Source organism: Ailuropoda melanoleuca, chromosome 13 (assembly GCF_002007445.2).
Source record: "Ailuropoda melanoleuca isolate Jingjing chromosome 13, ASM200744v2, whole genome shotgun sequence".
Taxonomy (NCBI): Eukaryota; Metazoa; Chordata; class Mammalia; order Carnivora; family Ursidae; genus Ailuropoda; species Ailuropoda melanoleuca.
The window spans coordinates 31,065,120-31,085,901 of record NC_048230.1 but is presented as its reverse complement, the minus strand read 5'-3'; the positions used below and the strand labels follow the sequence as shown (position 1 = coordinate 31,085,901).

General features: G+C 45.3%; 1 protein-coding gene across 1 annotated transcript in view; it reads left to right on the top strand.

Annotated features, from left to right (window-relative positions):
* Positions 1 to 20,782, top strand: part of ERN1 (endoplasmic reticulum to nucleus signaling 1) — a 93,964-nt gene that overhangs the window by 39,628 nt on the left and 33,554 nt on the right. Inside the window, exons 5-6 of the mRNA XM_019805168.2 lie at positions 878 to 998; positions 19,841 to 19,874. Of these exons, the coding sequence (XP_019660727.2) occupies positions 878 to 998; positions 19,841 to 19,874 (155 nt within the window). The remainder of the gene's footprint in view (positions 1 to 877; positions 999 to 19,840; positions 19,875 to 20,782) is intronic.

The window sequence follows — 20,782 nt, the reverse complement described above, 5'->3', positions numbered from 1 at the left end:
CTTGTGTTCCCTCTCTCGCTGGCTCTCTCCATCTCTGTCAAATAAATAAATAAAATCTTTAAAAAAAAATAAATTATATTTTGATTATAAGTGAGCAATTTAGATTATGTTTTTCATACATTTTATAACCTGTCTCTTTTGAAATCTTGGTGTTTTATTGTTATATAAATTTTTTATATAATGAGAGCTGTTTTTTTCCTATTTTGCTTTAAATGTTTCCCCTAATTCTTTGCCTTTTTAAAATTCCGTAAGTGCATGTGGGCATATGTGGGTGTGTTGGCATTCTTCTTTACCATGTAGCCTTGCAAGATGACCAGGTTTTAGAAAGCGAAGTATAGGGGCTTCTGGGTGCCTTAGTCGTTAAGCGTCTGCTTTCGGCTAAGGGCTTGATCCCAGGGTCCTGCTGGGAGCCTGCTTCTTCCTTTCCCACTCCCCCTGCTTGTGTTCCCTCTCTCGCTGGCTGTCTCTCTCTGTCAAATAAATAAATAAAATCTTAAAAAAAAAAAAAAAAGTGAAGTATAACCAAGAGAAGGAAGTCCATTAGAAAGCTGAGCATACTTTCTTCCTGTTTCAGTGGAGGCTACCCATGGATTATTTCAGAATCCTTGTCTTTGTCATGTCAGGTTATAAGCCTGTCTGTCTGCAGGAAGGATTGCTGTTAGATAGCATAAAGAGACCTGGGGTCTAGTTCTGACTCAGCTGTTGTCTCGACATGTGCCCTTGGACGTAGGCTCTGTAACCTCAACATCTTTGTCTTTGAGGTGGCAGATTTTAGAAGGATAACTTTTGGGGTGTCCCAGGGGATCTGTGTGTGGTTGTACGTACCCAAGATGAAGAATCCTGTTGAACACGAAGATTCTTCTACATCTCATTGCAGATTTTTGGAAGTCCCAGCACAGTGACACTTCCTGAAACCTTGTTGTTTGTGTCAACTCTGGATGGAAGTTTGCATGCTGTCAGCAAGAGGACAGGCTCAATCAAATGGACTTTAAAAGAAGGTAATTTGGATTTGGTCCTTGGGTGACATGGGCATTTGCTCAGCTGCTTCTGAGGAAACATGTTCCAGAAAAAGAGAAAAACAGTTACACGTCTTTAATAAAATAAAAAAAAGGATAGTGGAGTCAAGGAGAAGAGAGGGAATTATACTCAGAGGGTACATTTACAGCTTGAATTGGGATCATTCACTAAATGCATCAGTTGAAGAGGCAAGCTTTATCTTTTTTTTTTCTTTCCAGATTTCATGTTTAAGTGGCTCTAGGCTTTTCTATTAATAGTTCTGTCTGGTAGATCTTTCACAAAGACCTACTATATTAAATTTTTTTTAAGTTCTATCTAATGATTAGAATCTTGTAATCATAATTACAAGAACTATCTTCTGTAACCTCAAATTACTCATTTGTTTTTATAGAGGCTGAAATACTTGATGGCTGTAAAATTTGACATTCATCCAAGTTAGCCACTTTATTGGGTCTTTATGTTGAGGGAAGTGAAAGACAGAGCTTGTTTCTCATTTAATCTGCCATGCCTCCTTTTTTATGATCTTGTCTTCCTGGTGATAGTTAGCAGAGTGGACTCCTACAGCTGGGAAATTGTATTTGATTTCCAAAGTAATCTTCCTGGATAAAGCCATGCAAATCCAAGGATTTGGGGCTCTCAGAGTCATCTCTATTATTCTGTCTAGTAATAACTCTGATTTGGCTTTAGATTAGGGTCTGACCAGCATGCTCTCTTTCGTCACTGATCTGTGACTCATTATTTTCATGAGCACAGCAAGTGTTTCTTCTTCGATAATAAAATCTTCCAAAACACTGTTTTAGATGGAAAAATATTGGCATAATGTCAGAAGGTCACACATCATTTTCTCAGCTCTACAGCAAACCTAGTTACCACCCAGAGATGATGGCAGTTGGGGTACCACAGACCACCTGCCTCACCTGTCTGGGTCCTGCTTGGATCAGCAAGAACCCTAAGCAGCTGAAAGGTCCTGCTCTCCCAGGAGTGAGTGGCCATAAGAAGACCATAGAGCCGGCACTTGGCATTGGATTATAGGCTCTCAGAGTGTTATCCATACTGCCTCTCGTTCATATTTAAGCCTTTTTATGTTTTTATTTTTTATTTTTATTTTAAAAAATTTTTAAAAATTTATTCATTTGAGAGAGAGAGAGCACAAGCAGGGGGGCGGGTCCGAGGGAGAGGGAGAAGCAGACTCCCTGCTGAGCAGGGAGCCCAGCGTGGGGCTTGAACCCTGGGATCATGACCTGAGCCAAAGGCAGATGCTTAACTGATTGAGCTACCACACAGCTACCCCACCTTTTAGCATTTTTAAAACAAAAGCACAGTTCTTTAAATTTCACAATTTCTGATTTTGTCCAAAGGTGAAATCAACAAATTCTCAACAGAAGGATTGAGATAAACATTTTTACTGTTGAATGTTAGGGCTGGGCCCTCAGTCTCAGAGTTCCCAGGCAAGGTATTTTTGGCCTGAGCTGCTTCATTCTTCTGCTTTGTTTTTCCCTGCATGTGTTGTTTTAAATTGATCTTGTTGAAGTCTTAATTTCTACAAGTAGCCTTGGCTGTATCTGGCAAAACTGTGTCTCACCTTGTTTGTTACTTAGTCAAAGATAAGAATCTGTCTTTTCCCTCCCATACTTTTTTTTTTTTTAAAGATTTTATTTATTTGACAGAGAGCATAAGGAGGGGGAGCAGCAGGGAGCCCAACACGGGGTTTAATCCCAGGACCCCAGGATCATGACCTGAGCCGAAGGCAGCCGCTTAACTGACTGAGCCACCCAGGCACCCCTCCTCTCTCTCCCATACTTTAGAACTTAAAGAATTGTTCTCTCTTTTACTTAATTAGTGTGTTTAGAGAATCTAGTCTGTGAAGGATACTTTATAGAGCACGGAGTAGAAAAAGCTCGTCCTTGCCCTCAAGGAGCCCACATCCTGATGGGGAGAAATGACAGGTACCACAACTTAAGCTCAGAGCCAGGTTTCGTAAGGGAGGTGGTAGGGACTGGGAGGCCTGCAAAGGAGCAAAGGAAGCAGCAGGTCTTGGCGGGGGGGCGGTGCAGGTCCTGTTTGGGAGGAGCTTAAGGATAGAGGTGGTAGGAGAGAAGCTGGAGGGGATGTTGTGCTGTATGTAGCATCAAACCTTTTGTATTTGGATGAACAGGAAGCTGGGACCACTAGTGTGACTGAGCAGGTGAGTGACTCAACAGGTTTAAACCCTTAATCCTGCAGCGGAGTGTGGGAGAGTGGGCTGGCGACAGGGAGGCCAGCGCTGTGGGGCAGACCTGAAAAGGGGGGCAGGGGGAAGGGAAGAGGTGGGACAGAAATGCAATCAGTAGAATCCAGCAACAGATTAGGGAGGCAGAGCAGGGAGGTGTTAAAAGACACTTAAGGGAGAATTTGAGAAATCTCAGGTCTAGTAATTTCAAGTAATATTTAATATGTTTTAAGTCTCATTGTTTTTTTTTTTTTTTTTAAGATTTTATTTATTAATTTGACAGAGAGAGAGACAGCCAGCGAGAGGGGGAACACAAGCAGGGGGAGTGGGGGAGGAAGAAGCAGGCTCCCAGCGGAGCAGGGAGCCCGATGTGGGCCTCGATCCCAGGGCTCCAGGATCACGCCCTGAGCCGAAGGCAGGCACTTAACGACTGAGCCACCCAGGCACCCCTAAGTCTCATTGTTTTTCTGAGAACAGCCTGACTTTTTTTTTTGTTAAATTCAGTCCTGGACACCAGTAGCTGTATAAAAAATATATATAATATATATTTCTACAGATCTATGTACTGTCTATTACAGTATATATATGTATATCTACACAAAGATTAAAAGTAATGTATAGAGACCCTGAGTTTTTAATTTAGTTTTAATCTTGCAATTGTAACTAAAGATTTTAAAATTGTTATTTGTAAGCCATTAATCCGTAAATCGCCTATAAAGGTATCCCCACACTCTTCTAGGCCCTGAGGATATGGCAAGTGAACAAAACAGACAAAATCCTGCCCTCCTAGAGCTTTCATTCTAGCGGAAAACAGATGAGGAAATAAACTATGTAGTGGTGGTAAGAGCTGACTTTATTGAAGAAAAATAAACAGGAAAGTGGAATTAGCACCAGGTGTTGGGGTGGGGGTGGGGAGCTGCAGTGGTAAGCAGGGGTGGCCCCACTGAGAAGGTGTCAGTGGAGCAGGTACTCCAGGCTAGGCAGAACATAGCAGGGGCAAAGGTGGGAGAGTCCTTGGTGTGGTGGAGGAAGTACCTTGGCGTGGCTGGAGGGGGTGCCGGAAGTGAAGGAGAGGAAGAGAAGTAGGAGATGAGCTCAGAGCACCAGTCACGCAAGGACACAGTGCTGTCTTATTATAAAAACGCCCCCGCCACTCTCCTGGAATGCAATGTGTAAGACAGTAACCTACACACATGCACACACACAATTTCAAAAAGAAATGCCTGTATTACCCAGCTGGTAATCTAACACTGGAACAATAGAAAAGTAATTGTTACTCCCATATATGTGATATAACACGTAAATCTTCTGACATATGGTGACACTCCATCACGGAGTGAATGCGGTGCCTGCTAGTGCAGACTGATCACAACACCAGGATACTTACGGCGACTGGATTTCCAAGATGGTGAACAATTCTTGGTAATGCTCCAAATGAAAGCGGTGTGACCTTACCCGATTAATACAGCAGTTACATTCTGAGAAGATGAGTTGTATAAAATTCTGCAAAAAGTGCTTTTGTGCTCTTATACAAGTGAGGTTGTAGGCTCAGGGAGTTATTAAAGGTTTTTGGCCTATGGGAGAGTGTGACAGACATCAGAGCAGTGTATAGATTTGGAATGATCTTTGGCTCCGCGGTGCTGTCTGCCCCACGCTTAGTGCTTGTGTTCCTCCCCCCCCATCCCCCACACCCCCCACCAGTCCCTGTGACCACTAAGAAATGCCCTCACAGATTTCCTGAGTACCAGCAAGCTGTGCCCTCCCCATAGATGTATAGGGCCTGGTGTCTGGTGTGAGGATGTTGGCCTCTTTGAAGCCACCATTGGAGATAGCTGAGCAAAGCAATGACATGTCCTGGTATTGCAGACTGATGTTTGTGTCCCTCCAAAATTCACATGGTGAGGTCTTACCCCACCATGTGATAGCGTTTGGAGGTGGAGTTTGGGGGATTTAGCTTAGAGGAGGTCACGGGGGAGGGCCCCCCACGATGGGATTAGTGCTCTTATAAGAAAAGGAAAAGTCCAGAGCTCTTGCTCTCTCCCGCCATAAGAGAACGCAATGTGAAGGCTTCCATTAGCAAGCCAGGAACGGGGGTCTCACCAGAACCCAACCATGCTGACACCCTGATCTTGGACTTACAGCCTCCGGAACTGTGAGAAATCAATGTCAGTTGTTGAAGCCACAACGGCTGTGGTATTTTGTTGTGGCAGCCTGTGCTGACTAAGACACCTGCCTCCACTTTACGGGGTCAGCAGGTGCTGTGTTGAGACTGAGCTGATGAGGCCAGGAGGAAGCCGGAGACCAGGCGGAGGCTACTGTACCAGTCCAGGCAAGGGAGGCCACGGGTTTGGGCCTGAGTGACAGTGGGGAAACCGAGTCAAATGGAAGAAACTTGCTGATGCAAACAGACCCCTGTAACTCCTCAAACTGGGATTATGCAGGATATATACCTGTAATTCCATTTCATGGTTTCCTGACTGTTTGTTTACTCGTTTCAGGGGCCACAAGCTGGGAGAGTTTTGTTTTCTTTTTTTCTTTCCACAGATTGGTTTTGGCAGGTGTTTTTGTTCTTCACCCAAACATGTGTTGCTGTTCCCAGAAATGGAGATTTCTTACACCGCAGCAGCAAACTGTACCTTGTACAGAAAACGAGTTTTGTTTTCAGAAACTAACTTGAGTTGTGACATACCAAGTGAGGTGCGATCTTTCTAGGCTGTGATTTTGTGACTGTAGCAACACCACTGTCTTTGTCTGAAATTTCACCAGTGAAGACAACTGAGTGTTCCTCCTTTCTGCACTTTCAGCCCAAACGCAAACAGAAAACATTGCTGCCCTGTTTGGTTTTAGATTGGTTTTCTAAAGCTTGCTTTGGCTTGGTGGGGTTGAAAGGATTTTCTCTGGTATCTCCAGGGCTGGTCTAAGGCTTCTTGCATTCACCTAAGTTAACTAGATAACTGGAATTATTTGAAAGACTAAGCAAGACAGAGTAGAATAAAAGAAAAACTAGAGTTGTAAGGGGAAGATTTTCTTCAGATTTCACGTGTGTTTGCCTTTCTTACCATGTGCCTCTTCCCATAGTTCCTGCCGGTGCTGACAGCCACGGCCCACCTAGTCTGGAAAGTAGAGTGATGCTTTGCCACTTGGTCACTGAGTTCTGTCATGTAGACTGAAGTAGTGTCTCTCAAATCTGACTCCTTCTCCCTGCCCTCCTTGCCAGCACCTTAGCCAGGCTCTCAACATGCCTTTCCTAGATCGGTACTGTAGCTTCCCGGCTGCCCTTCAGCCATCACGCTGCTGTCAGACATGTCCTTTAATGAGACCACGGACCATGCTGCACCCCTGCGGAGATAGCCTTGGTGCCGTCTAAAGCAGTGCTCCAGGTGTGGTCTGCCCTCCGGTCTGCAGGAAGTGCAGGAGGGATCCTGAGCGTCATCCACAACAGGCTGGAATTTTCAATAGCTGGTCCTTTGCCACAGTTGAGAAGCACCAGTTTACAGGTCAAGTCTAAGCTCCTTGGCGTACATGCAAGGTCCTTCACCATCGGGCCCTCACCCACTGTTCTAGGCCTAGGTGCAGTGTTGGACAGGCTCCTTTCATCTGTCAGGGTCCTCTCCAGAAGCCACCTTCTTGACCCTTCAAGCCGGGTGAGCCCCTTCCTCATCTGGATTCTGGGGTACTTCGTGCTTGTGTCGTGAATTTTTGTTTACATTTATCTTCCCACTGAATTCTGACTTCTTTTTTTTAAATTTATTTTTTAATTAATTTATTTTTGAGAGAGGGAGCATGAGGGTGGGGGGAGGGGGAGAGGGAGAGAGAGAATCTTAAGCAGGCCCTATGCTCAGCACAGAGCCTGACACAGGGATTGATGTCATGACCCTGAGATCATGACCTGAGCTGAAATCGAGAGTTGGACACTTAATTGACTGGAGCCTCCCAGGTGCCCCCTAAATTCTAACTTCTTGAGGCTGGGCTCTCTAGATGGCCGGGAATGCTCTGTAAATGTAGCAGGCACCTAATGCTGACTCGGCTCCCAGAACCCTTCCCGCTGAGATGTCTTTTGGAAGCCCTGAGAAATAGATGAGACTAGACTCTGCCCCCTTGGGATGTGTTATCTGTCACTTGGACCATTGTCACAGCAGGTTCCAGTTCCTGATCTCGAGTTTCACGTGGCTTTCTGTGATTTCTTGCAGTTGGTGTTCTCTCCTATCCCTAAGCAGCATGCATGTTCCTCTCAGAGTCCGAGTTCTGCCTTCAGAGGTGTGAAGGAAACAGAAGAAGGGAATTGTAGGGAGGGACAACAGTTCGTTAATAGTTGTAATCTGTCTTCTCTTTTGGAATTTTCTAGGCTTAAGATATGCATTACTGCCTTTGTACCTCCTTGCTTAAGCACAAGAAAAGTGTTTATTTGCTCTCCACTGTTTTGGAGGACTGAAAATTAAGTTGTGAGAGGGGATAAGAGAGAGGCCTGTTTCTACTTTCGAGTATCTTAAAAATGTGTTTTCTTTTTTTTTTAATAATAATTTTTTATTATATTATGTTAGTCACCATACAGTACATCCCTAGTTTTTGATGTAAAGTTCCATGATTCATTACTTGCGTATAACACCCAGTGCACCATGCAATACGTGCCCTCCTTAATAACCATCACCAGCCTATCCCATTCCCCCACCCCCTCCCCTCTTGAAAATGTGTTTTCTTTCTCATTCTCATAATTTCCTTTTTATCATGGAAGACTCTAAACATGGACCAACTTAGAGACAACTCGATATACAAACTCTCCTGTACTCATCACTTAGCTTCAGCGAGCATCAGCTCGTGTTCATCTCAGTGGTGCCCCTTCTGATGTCCTTCCGTGGGGTTTACCTCAGAGCGACACGTCTCTCATTGTAAGGGGGTCTCTTAAACAGCAGTCTCCACGCAGAGTAGCACAGATTTCAACTTCAGGGGGTCTTCTCTGCAGCATTACTAGGTCCGTATTGGAATACGGTTGTGAATGTTGAAGGCCGTGACTTCGTTACTTGTCCTTTTCATCTTGGGATGACTGTGCCAGGTTTGATGGCACTCCCATTGCTCACGAATGAATTCTGTGAAGTTCTGACGTCTTGAGGCCATTTGGGTTCAGAGGCCATAACATTGAATTGTCTTCTCCTCCTCCTTGAATTCTTTCACTGTTGATTATAGTGATCAGTGTGCATTTTTAAGTCTGAGTTACTTCTGTTAGGGGGAAGGTGAGTGAGAACATAGTAGAATCCGACTGCCTTTAGAAAAGGAGATTTTTCAGATTACCTTGGTCCCTCCACATGATTGTCAAACACGATATTTGGTGACTTGCAGGGTTCACCATCAAGAAACCTTGTTATGTCCTCTCCCAGTTCTGGTGAGATTTGGAATTTGAGGATCAGCTTTTGATTAGATGCCTGCTTTAAAATGCTCTCCCTGGGGTGCCTGGGTGGTTCAGTGGGTTAAGCGGCTGCCTTTGGCTCAGGTCATGATCTTGAGGTCCTGGGATCGAGTTCCTCATCGGGCTCGCTGTTCAGAGGGGAGTTTGCTTCTCCCTCTCCCTCTGTTCCTCCCCGGACTTGTGCATGCTCTTTCTCTCAAATAAATAAACTCTTAAAAAAAATTAAATGCTTTCCCTATGAAAGCTGAACTTTGAAGAACATTTGAGATTTGCTACCTTACACATTGGACCTTACAACTCTAATGGGCACTTAAGGTTTAGATTAGATTAGAGAAGTACCTTTCCTTTGGGGGAGAAAATAAGCTGCCACCGGGGAGAAGTATTCCCTAATTGGTTCACTTGAGTGCATCGAACATATTTGGGAAATTTGAGTTAGGGAGGGTGAATGACCTTGTTTCTACTAATAATTTTTATAAGAAAATAGTATTAGAACCTTAAGCATTTTCTTGAGGAGATGTCAGTGGTTTATTGCATTCAGACCAGCAGTCTAGCTTCACTATCTGCTAGGATTAACTCTCCATGTCCTCTTTAGGTCCTTTTTCCACTGCCTTTGTCTGATTGGGAGGTTTTGTTGCTACATTTCCCCCTCCTGTTTGGTTCTTGAGCAGCCCTCCTGCGCCCTTCCTGCTGTCCTTCCTCCTGCCCCCACACTGGTGCAGGCCATCAGACTGGGGTTGCTGGGCCACCTTCCTCACTGCCCTTTGTGACTCCTTCCTTTTCTCGTTCACTTTGTGCCCTGATGCCTGCCTGTCTAACCTTCCTTCAGCGGACCCGGATCACATCCCTCTTTTGCTCCCAAGCCTCCAGTCAGCCCCTGGTTAGCACCCACCGTACCACATCACAGGGTTTTCTTTTTTTTTTTTTTTTTTTTTCAGAGATAGAGACAGCCAGCAAGAGAGGGAACACAAGCAGGGGGAGTGGGAGAGGAAGAAGCAGGCTCATAGCGGAGGAGCCTGGTGGGGCTCGATCCCACAACGCGGGGATCACGCCCTGAGCCGAAGGCAGACGCTCAACCGCTGTGCCACCCAGGCGCCCCCACATCACAGGGTTTTCAAAACTTTCTGCTCCATGGCCTCGCTGCCTGCTGTCCAGCCTTACTTGAACTGCTCCTCAGAAGGAACACTTGGCACTTGCCAACCCTGTCTCCTCATTCCCACAAGTGCGGTGATGGTTCTTCACTCATGCTGTCTGGTCATCCCTGCCCTCTGAGTCATCCTTCTTTATGAAGTCTGTCTTCCCCAAGTACACTAGCCCTCAGTGACTTCCCTCACCTGGGAAATCCTGTGGTATGTACCACAGGTTTTGGCAGTTCATTATTCACTATTCACGTATATGGGCTTTATAAACTCCTTTCTTTATCCCACACAGCATGGATCAGAGAACCAGGCTAATGGCAGATGCCCAGCATTTGCTTTTGAGACGTGTGTGGTCAATCTGAACAGATGATTACTAGTAGTTGGGTTGTCATACTCTTAGAGAGAAAAGGGGGAGGGAAAGAAAAGGCTCTTGAGTATTTGGTATATGAGGAGGCTTCATTTCTGGTGTTTTTGGTCCATAAATACCTTTCAGAAGGGCCAAAACAGAAGAGTTCAAATCATTGCTAGAGGTATACTTAGAATGGGCTGGCTTGGAGAATTTCAAATGTGCTGTGACATCTTAGCTGTACCTAAAGAAGCCTTCTGGTCCCTAGAGAAGTCTTCTAGTCTGAGAGGAAGCTGGTTTTAAATGCCAGGTGTGTAGGGGTCAGCTAGGTGGTTGTGCTTTGGAAGGAAGAATGAGGTGAGGCAGGGTGGAAAAACCAGTGCTCATCTAGATCCCACCAGAGAAGCAGTGTGTTCCAGAAATGTCAATGCTTACCTGAGAAAGAAGAGAATGATCTTGTAAGGTTCCTTAAGCTCCAGTCAAATGGGCAACCTGTTCTTGTGGCTTCTGTAATCAAAGGAATCTATTCCTTCCTACATGGAAGAAAGTCTGCCCGGAGCTGCCTCCAGGGAGAGGCCGTCAGACCTGAGGTCTGGTTTGAAACACTTATTTAAATTTTGGTTGACTTCATCAGACACATTTTTCAGTTTTGCTGACTTCACTCCCATGTTTTCCCAAACCCTCACCAATTCTGCTAGGCATGTGTTAGGGAAGCCTGCAGTGATGCTGACAGGGTCCTTCTGCTCTTCGAGTCAGTTTCCCTCCAGTGCCTTCAAACCCTTTAGGCTTCACTTCAGAAAGGAAAGGTTTAGGACATCTGGCTGGCTTAGTCAGTAGAGATCTCAGGATCATGAGTTCAAGCCCCATGTTGAGTATAGACATTCCTTTAAAAAAAAAAAAAGTGAAGGTTTAGATTACAGGTGAATTCAGGAAAAACAGGCTTTTCTTCTGAACATATCAGAAAGGCTTCCCTTAAGTGGCTTCTTTTTTTAAGCTTCTCTCCTTTTAAAAAATTTTTCATTTTATAAAAACTTCAACACACACAGAAGTGTAGAATAGTATCATGAAACCCTCATGTACCCAGCGCCCAGCTTCAGTGGCAATAACCACATGGCAGTCCCCTTCCTCAGCTCCTTCTTTATTTTGTAGCAAATGTCAGATCATTTTTTTCTCATACATTTAAATAATTTTTGAATGTGAGTGAACATGGGGCGCCTGGGTGGCTCAGTTGGTTAAGTGTCTGCCTTCAGCTCAGGTAATTATCCCAGGTTCCTGGGATTGAGCCCCCATGTTGGGTTCCATGTTGGGCTCCTTGCTCAGTGGGAAGCCTGCTTCTCCCTCTGCCTCTGCATGCCACTCCTCCTGCTTGTGCGCTCTCTCTCTCTCTCTCTCTCTCTCTGTCAAATAAATAAAATCTTAAACATGAGTGAACAAACAGAACGGTGCATGACAGCTCTCTTTGGCTTTTATCGTGTAGGTTTCTGTGTGGAAAAGTCCTTTTCATTAGAAGAAACTTACTGGAATGACTATATCCCACATCCAGTATTGAATATCTGAATTTCCTGACTTCCTTTCATTCTGCAGACAGCATTGTTTACTGAGTACAAGGGGAGCAGAGGCCCCCTTGGTGGTTACCTCGGACGTCACTCTGATTACTCATTAAACTGCACATAAGCTTTGTGTACTTTTCCATGTATATTTCACAGTATATAACATAGATGGTCTCTGTCCTTCAACCTGCTTAAAATTCCATCCAGCGTCCAGATATTTTGAGACCCAGAAGGGCCACCTGCCCCTGGGGGAGCATAATCAGTGCCTCCTGAGAACATGCTAAGTGCAGTGAGCGGTCATTTTCTGATTTCCTGGAGCACAGAGACCAACATGAAAGCATGGCGGTGTTCAGGGAAGAGACATGATTGCAAGAGAATCCTGGAGAAGAATTGGGCCCAGGTTTTGCAGAACCTTGAATGCCTCTAGGCCTCTGGTTCCCAAACCATGCTGAGGGGCCCCAGGTGCCACAGTAAATTCACAAAGGCACTGCATCTTGTTTTAAGTTTTTGAGAGAAGCCTAGCAGTACTCAACAAGTGTCAAACACCACGCTCGAGGTAGTTTCTAGTTGCAGCATTATGTTGTGCTCCTTTCCTTTCTACAGTATATCTTTGCAAGGCTGAATTTTTGGTGGTTGCTGTAATAAAATTCAAATACCACATGATAATCAATGTGGAATGGTAATGAGGGTGGCAGTGTCTAATCCAATTATAAGGTTTGGAATAAGTGTGGCACCCAGCAGGCACACATCCCATTAGTAAGTAATTATGGTGAAGAATGAAATAAATGGTTTTCTTTCCATTTACGTGTTTTCCTTTTTCTCATGTGGCTTCTAAGTTGCTAGTCCCTAAATACGTGGGTTGTGTAGAACTAACTGTTTAATAACTATTAGGTATTCTTTTGGCCTAGGGACCTGTGACGAAATTACTGAGACACGAAGGGTGCCGTGAACCAAGAAAGTTGGGGATCCTCTGACTTGAGCCCCAGAAATGGAGGGTATTCAGTAGGCAGGGGTGGGGAGCTATCTTAGGGTTTTATGTGGAGGAAAGACGTGAACAGGTTTGCCTTTGTCAAGCCCTTGCAGACGGTAGGTAGAATGCATATCTGAAAGGCAGAGGTCCCAGGGAGCTGGTTAGGAGACTGCTGGGCAGACCCAGTGAGAAATGGTGGCCACCTAATTTGGCAGGGGTAAAGGAGGACACAGATTTTGAGAAATGTTTCTTGGGTTGAATCTTACACAACTCAGGATCTAATTGAATGGGAGCGGGTTAGAATTAAGGGGAGAGTCAAGGACAACTCTTGCGTTTCTGGCTTCTATGACTAGGTGGAAGTGGGGCCAGCCAATCTGAGAATGTCGAGGAGGAGCAGGTTCTGGGGGATATGACATAAGGGGCTGAAATACCCCATAAGCAGCTGGAAGTGGGGCTGAGTCATGGACTCCACAGGGGAACATCATAAGCCGCCATGTGGAAACCTAATAGGAAGGACTTGCAAGTGTTCATTAGATTTGGTCACTGGCACTTGATTATGGCGGTTCGGGTCTTATTCTGGGGGTAAAGGCCGGAGAGCGGTGAGTTGAGAAGGGCACAGAAAGTGAGAAGGTGAAGCAGGATCCAGAGCAGTGGTTTCCTGGTGAAAAGCACTAATTCCCTGGTCTTACTGACAGAATCTGCTTCCTGGGGGAACGACCTGGTACCCAGCATTTTAAAAAGTATACAGACACTTACACACTGCTGGGGGAACCTAAAATAGCACCCACTCTGAAGAGCTGTCTGGCGGCTCCTTGTCAAGTCAAATGTAAACAGCATGGCTGCACATTCCAGGTGTTTTCCCAACAGAAATGAAAACGTAGGACCCAATGGAAACTTGCACACAGATGTTCAGAACTGCTTTAGTCATGTTTTTCCAGCCCCAGGCTGGAATAACCCAGTGTCCCTCAGCAGATCAGTAAACAAAGTATGGCATATCCATGCAGTGGAACACTACTTAGCAATGTAAAAGGACAGACTGTGATATGTGCAACAGTGTAGCTGAATTTCAAAAACCTGTTGCAGAGAGAAGGAAGCCAGACACACAAGAGAACCTAATGGGTGAACTGCATTTGTGCAGTTTTAGAACAAACACAGCAAATCCATCAGTGGTTATGTGGGGTGGGAGTTGGGGGTATTGAATCCAAAGGAGCGTGAGAAAATGCTTTGGAGTGATGGAAACGTTCTAGGGTGTGAGAGTGCTTACATGGATGTGTAGGTTTCTCAAGACTCCTTGAATTGTACACTTAAAAGGGGCTGCATTAGGAGAGAAAGGAGAGCCCAGAGGCTGGGTGTGTTTGTGGGCTGAGGGGAAGGAGTTAGCTGGCCGAGGAGGACCGGAAGATCCTTGGAGACACGTTGCCAGCAGACACGTTGCCACCTGGGGGCTTGCAGTATCTATGAATATGAAGGTGAACACATTGTCTTTTATAGAGAAGGGAAGGGTGGGATTGGGCAAACTTGAGGAGAAGGGTAGGAAGTTCGGGAGAGCTCACTCTGCCTTTTACTCCCCCGTGCCACAGAAGGCAGAACGGGTATGGAGAGAAAGGAGGCCTTGAGGCAAGGAGTGAAGGTTTGAAGTACCAGCTGTGAGGAACAGGGAACAGGCCAACCAGGAAGTAGATAAGCATATTTCCTATGACTTGGGGTCCAGCTGGAGAATGGTTTCTCCAAGAGTGATTTAGTGTTTTTTTTAGCAGCACTCAGAGCCAGGGTGGAGGAAAGGGGATTGCTAGGTAGATTTTGGGTTGAGAGGTGATAGAGCATAGTTGCTGGATTATTAAAAGTAATTAATGATGGATGTCCTGACTGAGCAGGAGTAGAGGTAGGAAGGAAACTATCATGAATTGTTTGCTCCATTCAATCAATATATTGAACACTCCTCTGTGCCAGGCACTGTTTTAGGTGTTGGGAATATGGCAGACAAAAAAGATAAATCCCAGCTGTTATGTAGTTAACAGTGGCTAGAGTCAGTGTTTTTTTTTAAAATAAGTAAAAAATACTGTACTTCAGCGGTGATAAGTGTCGTGGAGAAAAGTCAAGTAGGGAAGAGGGGTAGGGAATCCCTGGGGGGTAGGAGGTGGTCATGGAAGACCTCTCTGAGATGGTGATATTTGATCAAAGATGTGGCCAGAGGGGGCAGTAAATGCAAAGGCCCTGAGGCAGGGGCAGGCTAGACAGTACTTGAGGAATACAAAGAGGCCTGCTAGGCTGGAATAAGCAAGAAGGAAATAGTGGGAGAGCGTTAGAGGGTGGGAGGGTGGGATTGTGTGGGATTTGCTGGCCACTGTGTGACCACTGGCCTTTATGACTGAGATGGGAGCCACCAAAAGATTTTGAGTGGTAGAGAAGAATAATCTGATTTCTGTCCTTAAGATGATCACTATTCTCCATGTCAAGGCACAGACTTTAAGTCTTGTGAAACATTTAGTCCTTATTTAATCCACAGAGATGCCTCATGAGGTTGATGTTATTATCTATTTTTTTTTCTTTGTTGATGAGGAAGTTCAGGCCCAGAGAGATTAGGTAATTTTGCTGAAGTCACTCACCTGGTAATTGGCAGAGCTAGGACTTAAACATAGACTCATCTGATTCCAAAGGCCACATAGACCAGGAGAAAAGGGAGCCCTTAAAAGGGAAGGGGTTCTGATGATGGAGGGATACTGGGCGTAGGAAACAAAATGATGATTGTTATAGAAATAGACCCTAGAGTTTGGCAGCTGACAGGATGCATTGGGGAGAAATGAGAGTCAACAGTGTCATTTGGAACCTGCCTGTCTTGTAAGAGAATAGTGGTACTGTTAACAAAATAGGGAGGTCAAGAGTAGAAGTAGGTCTGAGTTAAAAGATGGAGGGGATGACTTTGGGCGGGTGGTGGCTAAGGTGCTGGTCGAAATAGTGGAAATGTCTGGTTGATCCAGAAAGAAGAGCTCAGAAGATAATGGGGACCTGGAATCTCCGATCATGGTTACAGTTGAAGCTTCAGTGGTCGGTGTGCTCTCTGAGAGAACTCAGGGAGAACCTGGAAATGTCCCTTCCTGTGGGAGTAGGGAGGGAGCGAGCTGGGGGTGGGGGGCAGAAATGAGGCTCTGCAGGGCCACAGAGGCCGAGAGGTGAGAGGTTTAAGGGGCAGGGCAAGCCACAGAACAGAAGTGGCAGTGGAGGGGCCGCCTCCTAGCGGGTGGTCGGGGCAGCAGGCACATGGGATCGCCAGAATGGTCGAGAAGCAGCAGAAAGGGTAGGGCTGTTGGTGCTGCTGGATGGAGCTACAAAGACCGTAGCTCAGAAGGGGAGCAAAGCCAAGAGTCCATGTGTGCCCAGTCCAGAGGAAGAGGGCGTGAGGTTCCAGAGAGGATGGGATGGAGAATGAAGGCCAAAAAGGTATTCGTGGAAAGACGAAAAATTCACATCTTGTTGAGATAAAAATGTTTAAATTTTCAGCCCTGTGAACTTGGGCAAAGGAAAGGTGTGAACGTCTGTATTGAGGCATTTCTGTCCCCAGTTAAAAAGGAGGCTTCGATGAGCACAACCTCGTCCAGGTCTCTCCAGGTGTAAAGTTTGTGCCATTTCAAGCCCAAGCTGGACCCGCTAGGGGAATCGGGTCCAGTCCGGTGGCTGTTCCCTGGGGAGAAGTGAGCAGGTTTGTGTCTGCCAGGGTCGGTTCCTCCTCTGATAGCCTTACCTTTACCTTGATTAACACCTGTTTTCATACTTGTAAAGGACCCCGCACCCCGCCCCCACCCCTTTTTGCCTTCTGAAAATAAAACAGCTTTGTGAGATGGCTTTTATCCTTATCAGTCTCCATATAGATAGAGTGGCTTATTTTGTAGGAGTGTTTGTTTATAGCCTTAGAGTTAGGCCAGGTTTCTTTTCACATGGCTGGTTTTTTGTTTTTTTTAAAGCAAGAATTTTGCCTGATCCCAGTTCTCATTATTAAATAAAAACAACCACTTTTTCACATTGGGCTTTCATTGCACATTTTCAGGTGATGCTGTTTGCTTTTATTTTGCTGGCTTTCCAAATATTTTTTTAAATCTTTAACCTTTTATGTTATGGAAAATTTCAAGCATATGTAAAAGGAATAGCAAAATAACTCCCCATTGTTGCCACATTCATCTTTTAACAGTTATTAGTAGGCTGCCATTTTTTGTTTTATCTGCCCCTCACATGGTTGGTTTGTTTGTTTTCTGTAGTATTTTAAAGATTTTATTTATTTGGGGGAGAGAGAGCATGTGCGCACAGGTATGGGGAGGGGCAGAGGAGAGGGACAAGCGGACTCTGCACTGAGCACAGGGCTCGATCTCACAACCCTGAGGTCAAGACCTGAGCTGAAATCAAGAGTTGGACGCGTTTTAACCGACTGAGCCACCCAGGCGCCCCTTTTTGCTGTCGTATTTAAAAGCAAATCACAGATGCAAATGATTCTTTAAGAAAACAAAAATCTAGGGGAGAGGTCCCTGCGCCCCCTCCGAAGCCAAACAACTCTTTGTTCGCCTTTCAGAGCTGACTTAATGGTGGTGCTGTTTCATGGCTTCCAACTCTGCACGTGTTCATTCCAGGGACCGTATATTACTGAGTGGTTGGGAATGCTAAGATGACCAGAAGCTCTTCCTACTGGAGTTCCTCTCCTCCTAAGCCTAGAATTCTAGAAACACAGTTCTTACACACCCATATAACTGTCTCACTGGTCCTTTCCTGGCTCCTGCCAATGGTCTGTTATCTTCCCTGGAACCTGTCGGGGGCAGGGCACGTTTTGGGACTTCAGGCCTCAGTGTCAGGTGACCAGAGGATGCGCTCTAGAAAACCAGGAAAATTTGCACCTGAAGGCAAGCCCCTGAGCGTGAGCAAGCACTCTCTGGCCAAGATGAGCCTGTGACCGGGACTCGAAATCCTGTCCGTCTCCGTGTCTCGTTTCCGGTGCAGTGTGAGCATTCGGTAGCGTCCCCTTCTGCTGTGTTTATCTGTGGTACCTTGAAGCAGCCGAGATGAACCGGAAAAGATGCATCTGACTGGCATGTTTGCTTCGCACCGTGGCATTCTCGCTTGTCCTGGCTTGCACGGTGCCAGGGCTGTGTTGGGGAGCTGGGCTGTAACGGCACCTTGCCTCTTGCAGGGGGTGCATGCTGTGCGCTTGTTTCCTGTCTCTTGCATCAGTCTGTTTGTGAGAGTGAACCGAGAGGTGACTAATGGGAACGATAAACAGAGGCTTCCTAACTGAAAGTCCCTCCTGTTTCCTAAAATGTTTTTGGTTTAATGAATTGTTTGTTTGCTGCCCACAGACCACATGTGCTGTGTGTGCTTCGGTCCCCGTGAACACTGTGTATGCTTTCGTGTAGGAGCGGGGCTTGTAAAGCAAAGTCAACAGTTGATAAGGCTTGAAAGAGTTTTCTTCATCTGAGAATCCCAGGTGGCTGGGGGCATCAGGCAGCCGTCTGTCACGACCGGCACAGCCTGTGGAGCCTGGTACTCTGCATCCAAACTCCTGTGACAATATTTGCCGTCCTCACCCCTGGCTTTGAAGTTGCGGAAGGTGCAGCTGTGTAGCCTGTGGGGCTTTGGTCGCTGGGAATCCCTCATGACTGCGCTGTCCCACGCCTGTGGATTTTCGCTCTCTGTCGTGTCGGGGTGCTCTCATGCACATCGACCCCAAGGAACCAGGACCATCCTCTAGCTTCATGCATGGGAGAATCTGGGGAGGGAGAAATTCTCCCGGTTTTGACTCCTGCAAATATAAAATTGACTTTGAGAAAACACTTTTTTTCCCCAATTTAAAAAGTAATGCCTGTTCTTAGATTTTGGGAACTATAGAAAAGGTGGGGAGTCACTTATATTTCCATCAAGAATAACTTAACAGTTGGCGTTTTTTGTCTGTCCATCACTTTTTCTATGTGCATTGGAAGATTTTCTCCTCAGCTGCGTTAATACTCTGTATGTTATCTTTTCTCCTGAACATCACAATATAAAGATTTGTACGTGTTTTTAAAATTGCATAAGCCTTTTAGAAGCCTTAATTTTCTGCCAAGTGGACATTCCCTAATGTAACCATGTTATTGAATAGTTAAGTCATTTGTAATGCTACCGTGATCATCTTTGTGTACAAAGCATTTTCTGTGTTTTATATTACATTTAACCTAGATTTTATAGAAATGGAATTTGTGGATCAAAGGGAATCAAGGGGAACAAACACTTGGAGGCTCTAAGATTGCTATCTGCTGCCCTAGTGGGGTGTGTCCATTTACCACCAACCATATTCTCATCAACAGGAACATTTATTCTTAAGCCACAGTTTTGTTTTTCCAAATGGAGTTCCTAGTAAAAGTACCACTCCAGGAATCTGTGACAAGGTGATGGTTTAGGTTTAAAAGTCCTTGATGTGCCAGAGAGTGACACTGTGACTCCTTGTCCACAGTGGGTTGCGACTGGTTCTTCCTTTGCTGTCCATCCCCCAAATTATGTGCACCTTCCTTCCTTCTTTTCTTTTTTCCCTCTCCCCTCCTCCCCTCCCCTCTCCCCTCTCCTCCCCTCCCCTCCCCTCTCCTCTTCTTTCTTGATTTATTTATTTTAGAGAGCGGGGAAGGGGCAGAGGCAGAGAGAGAAGAATCCTCAAGCAAACTCTGTGCTGAGCATGGAAACCTGATGCGGGGCTTGATCTCATGGCTTAAGGTCATGACCTGAGCCAAAATCAAGAGTTGGATGCTCAACTGACTGAGCCACCCAGGCACCCCTATGTGCACATTTCTTGACATCAGGTCCATTCTGCTGTGTTCTCTATCCAGCCTCAGTGGCAGTCTGTGTCTTTGGGTGTATGTTTTCTTTTCTTTTCTTTTTTAACATTTTATTTATTTGAGAGAGAAAGAGCAAGTACGAGAGGAGGGGTAGGGGGAGAGGGAGAAGCAGACCTCCTGCTGAGCAAGGAGCCTGACATGGGGCTCAGTCCCAGGACCCTGAGATCCTGACCTGAACCGAAGGCAGACACTTAACCAACTGAGCCACCCAGGTGCCCCCTGGGTGTGTGTTTTCCAAAGTGCCTTCTACATACATTATCTGGTAAATTTAAGGTTTTAATACCACTTGTGAATCTGTCCTGGGGACCTTCTTGGAATCCTGATATTTTAGAGTCTGTCTGATGATGCCTTTGTTATTTTTTCGCACAGATCCTGTTCTGCAGGTTCCAACACATGTGGAAGAGTAAGTCTTCTCATTTGCTTCAGTACTTCCCCTTTAATTCATTTTTTTTTTTAACTATTCAGTCAATATTTAGGAAGCTAGCTGCTGGGAGTGCATATATGCATACACTTAAGGTATAATGAGAATGATGGAGCCGTGAAGTCTTACAGGTGCTATGACCTGTGTTGGGTGGTCAGTTCTTGGGGGAGGGAGGCAGTGATATTAAAAAGACTTCCTTGAGATGAAACTCAAGTTGAGTTTTGAGCTTAAGCTGCCAAAGTCCTACCAAAGGTTTTAGATCTCTCCCTCTTCACTGTGTCGTACGATGGAGAGGAAACATGAACGTGCCCTGCTACTAGAGTGTGTGTTACGGCCCTTGTAAGAGCTCAGATGATGGGACATCCTAAGCACAGAAGAGATGCAGCAAGGGGTTTTCTAAGTGCCTAGTCCTAGTTCAGAGTTAACATTACCAAAGGCCACCTCGTGTCTGCTTCATGGGAAGCCATGGACTGGAGACCATCATCCATCTCTGTGGCATGTTCTCTGTCAAGCTTTCAGAGTCTGCTTTTATTGCATCCATTTTAAAAATAAATGTTTGTTGAACACTAAAGGTAGATTTGTCCTACCTGCTTATGTACTGTTCCACGCTATTAAATATTAATTGTTGAAGTTCTATACACAGTTGGCTTACCTGCTTATGTACTGTTCCATGCTATTAAATATTAATTGTTGAAGTTCTATACACAGTTGACTTAGGAACTGAGAAGCAGACTTAGTGGGTCCTTTTTCACTTACTTATCATCGTCCAGACCACTTTGACCAAATGACGATTTACTCTTCTATGGTTTTTTATTAATTTTTTCTTGCAGGTTGCTTTTTTCTGCTCAAATATAGCCTATCACCATAGGGATATTTTATTTGTGGCTAAA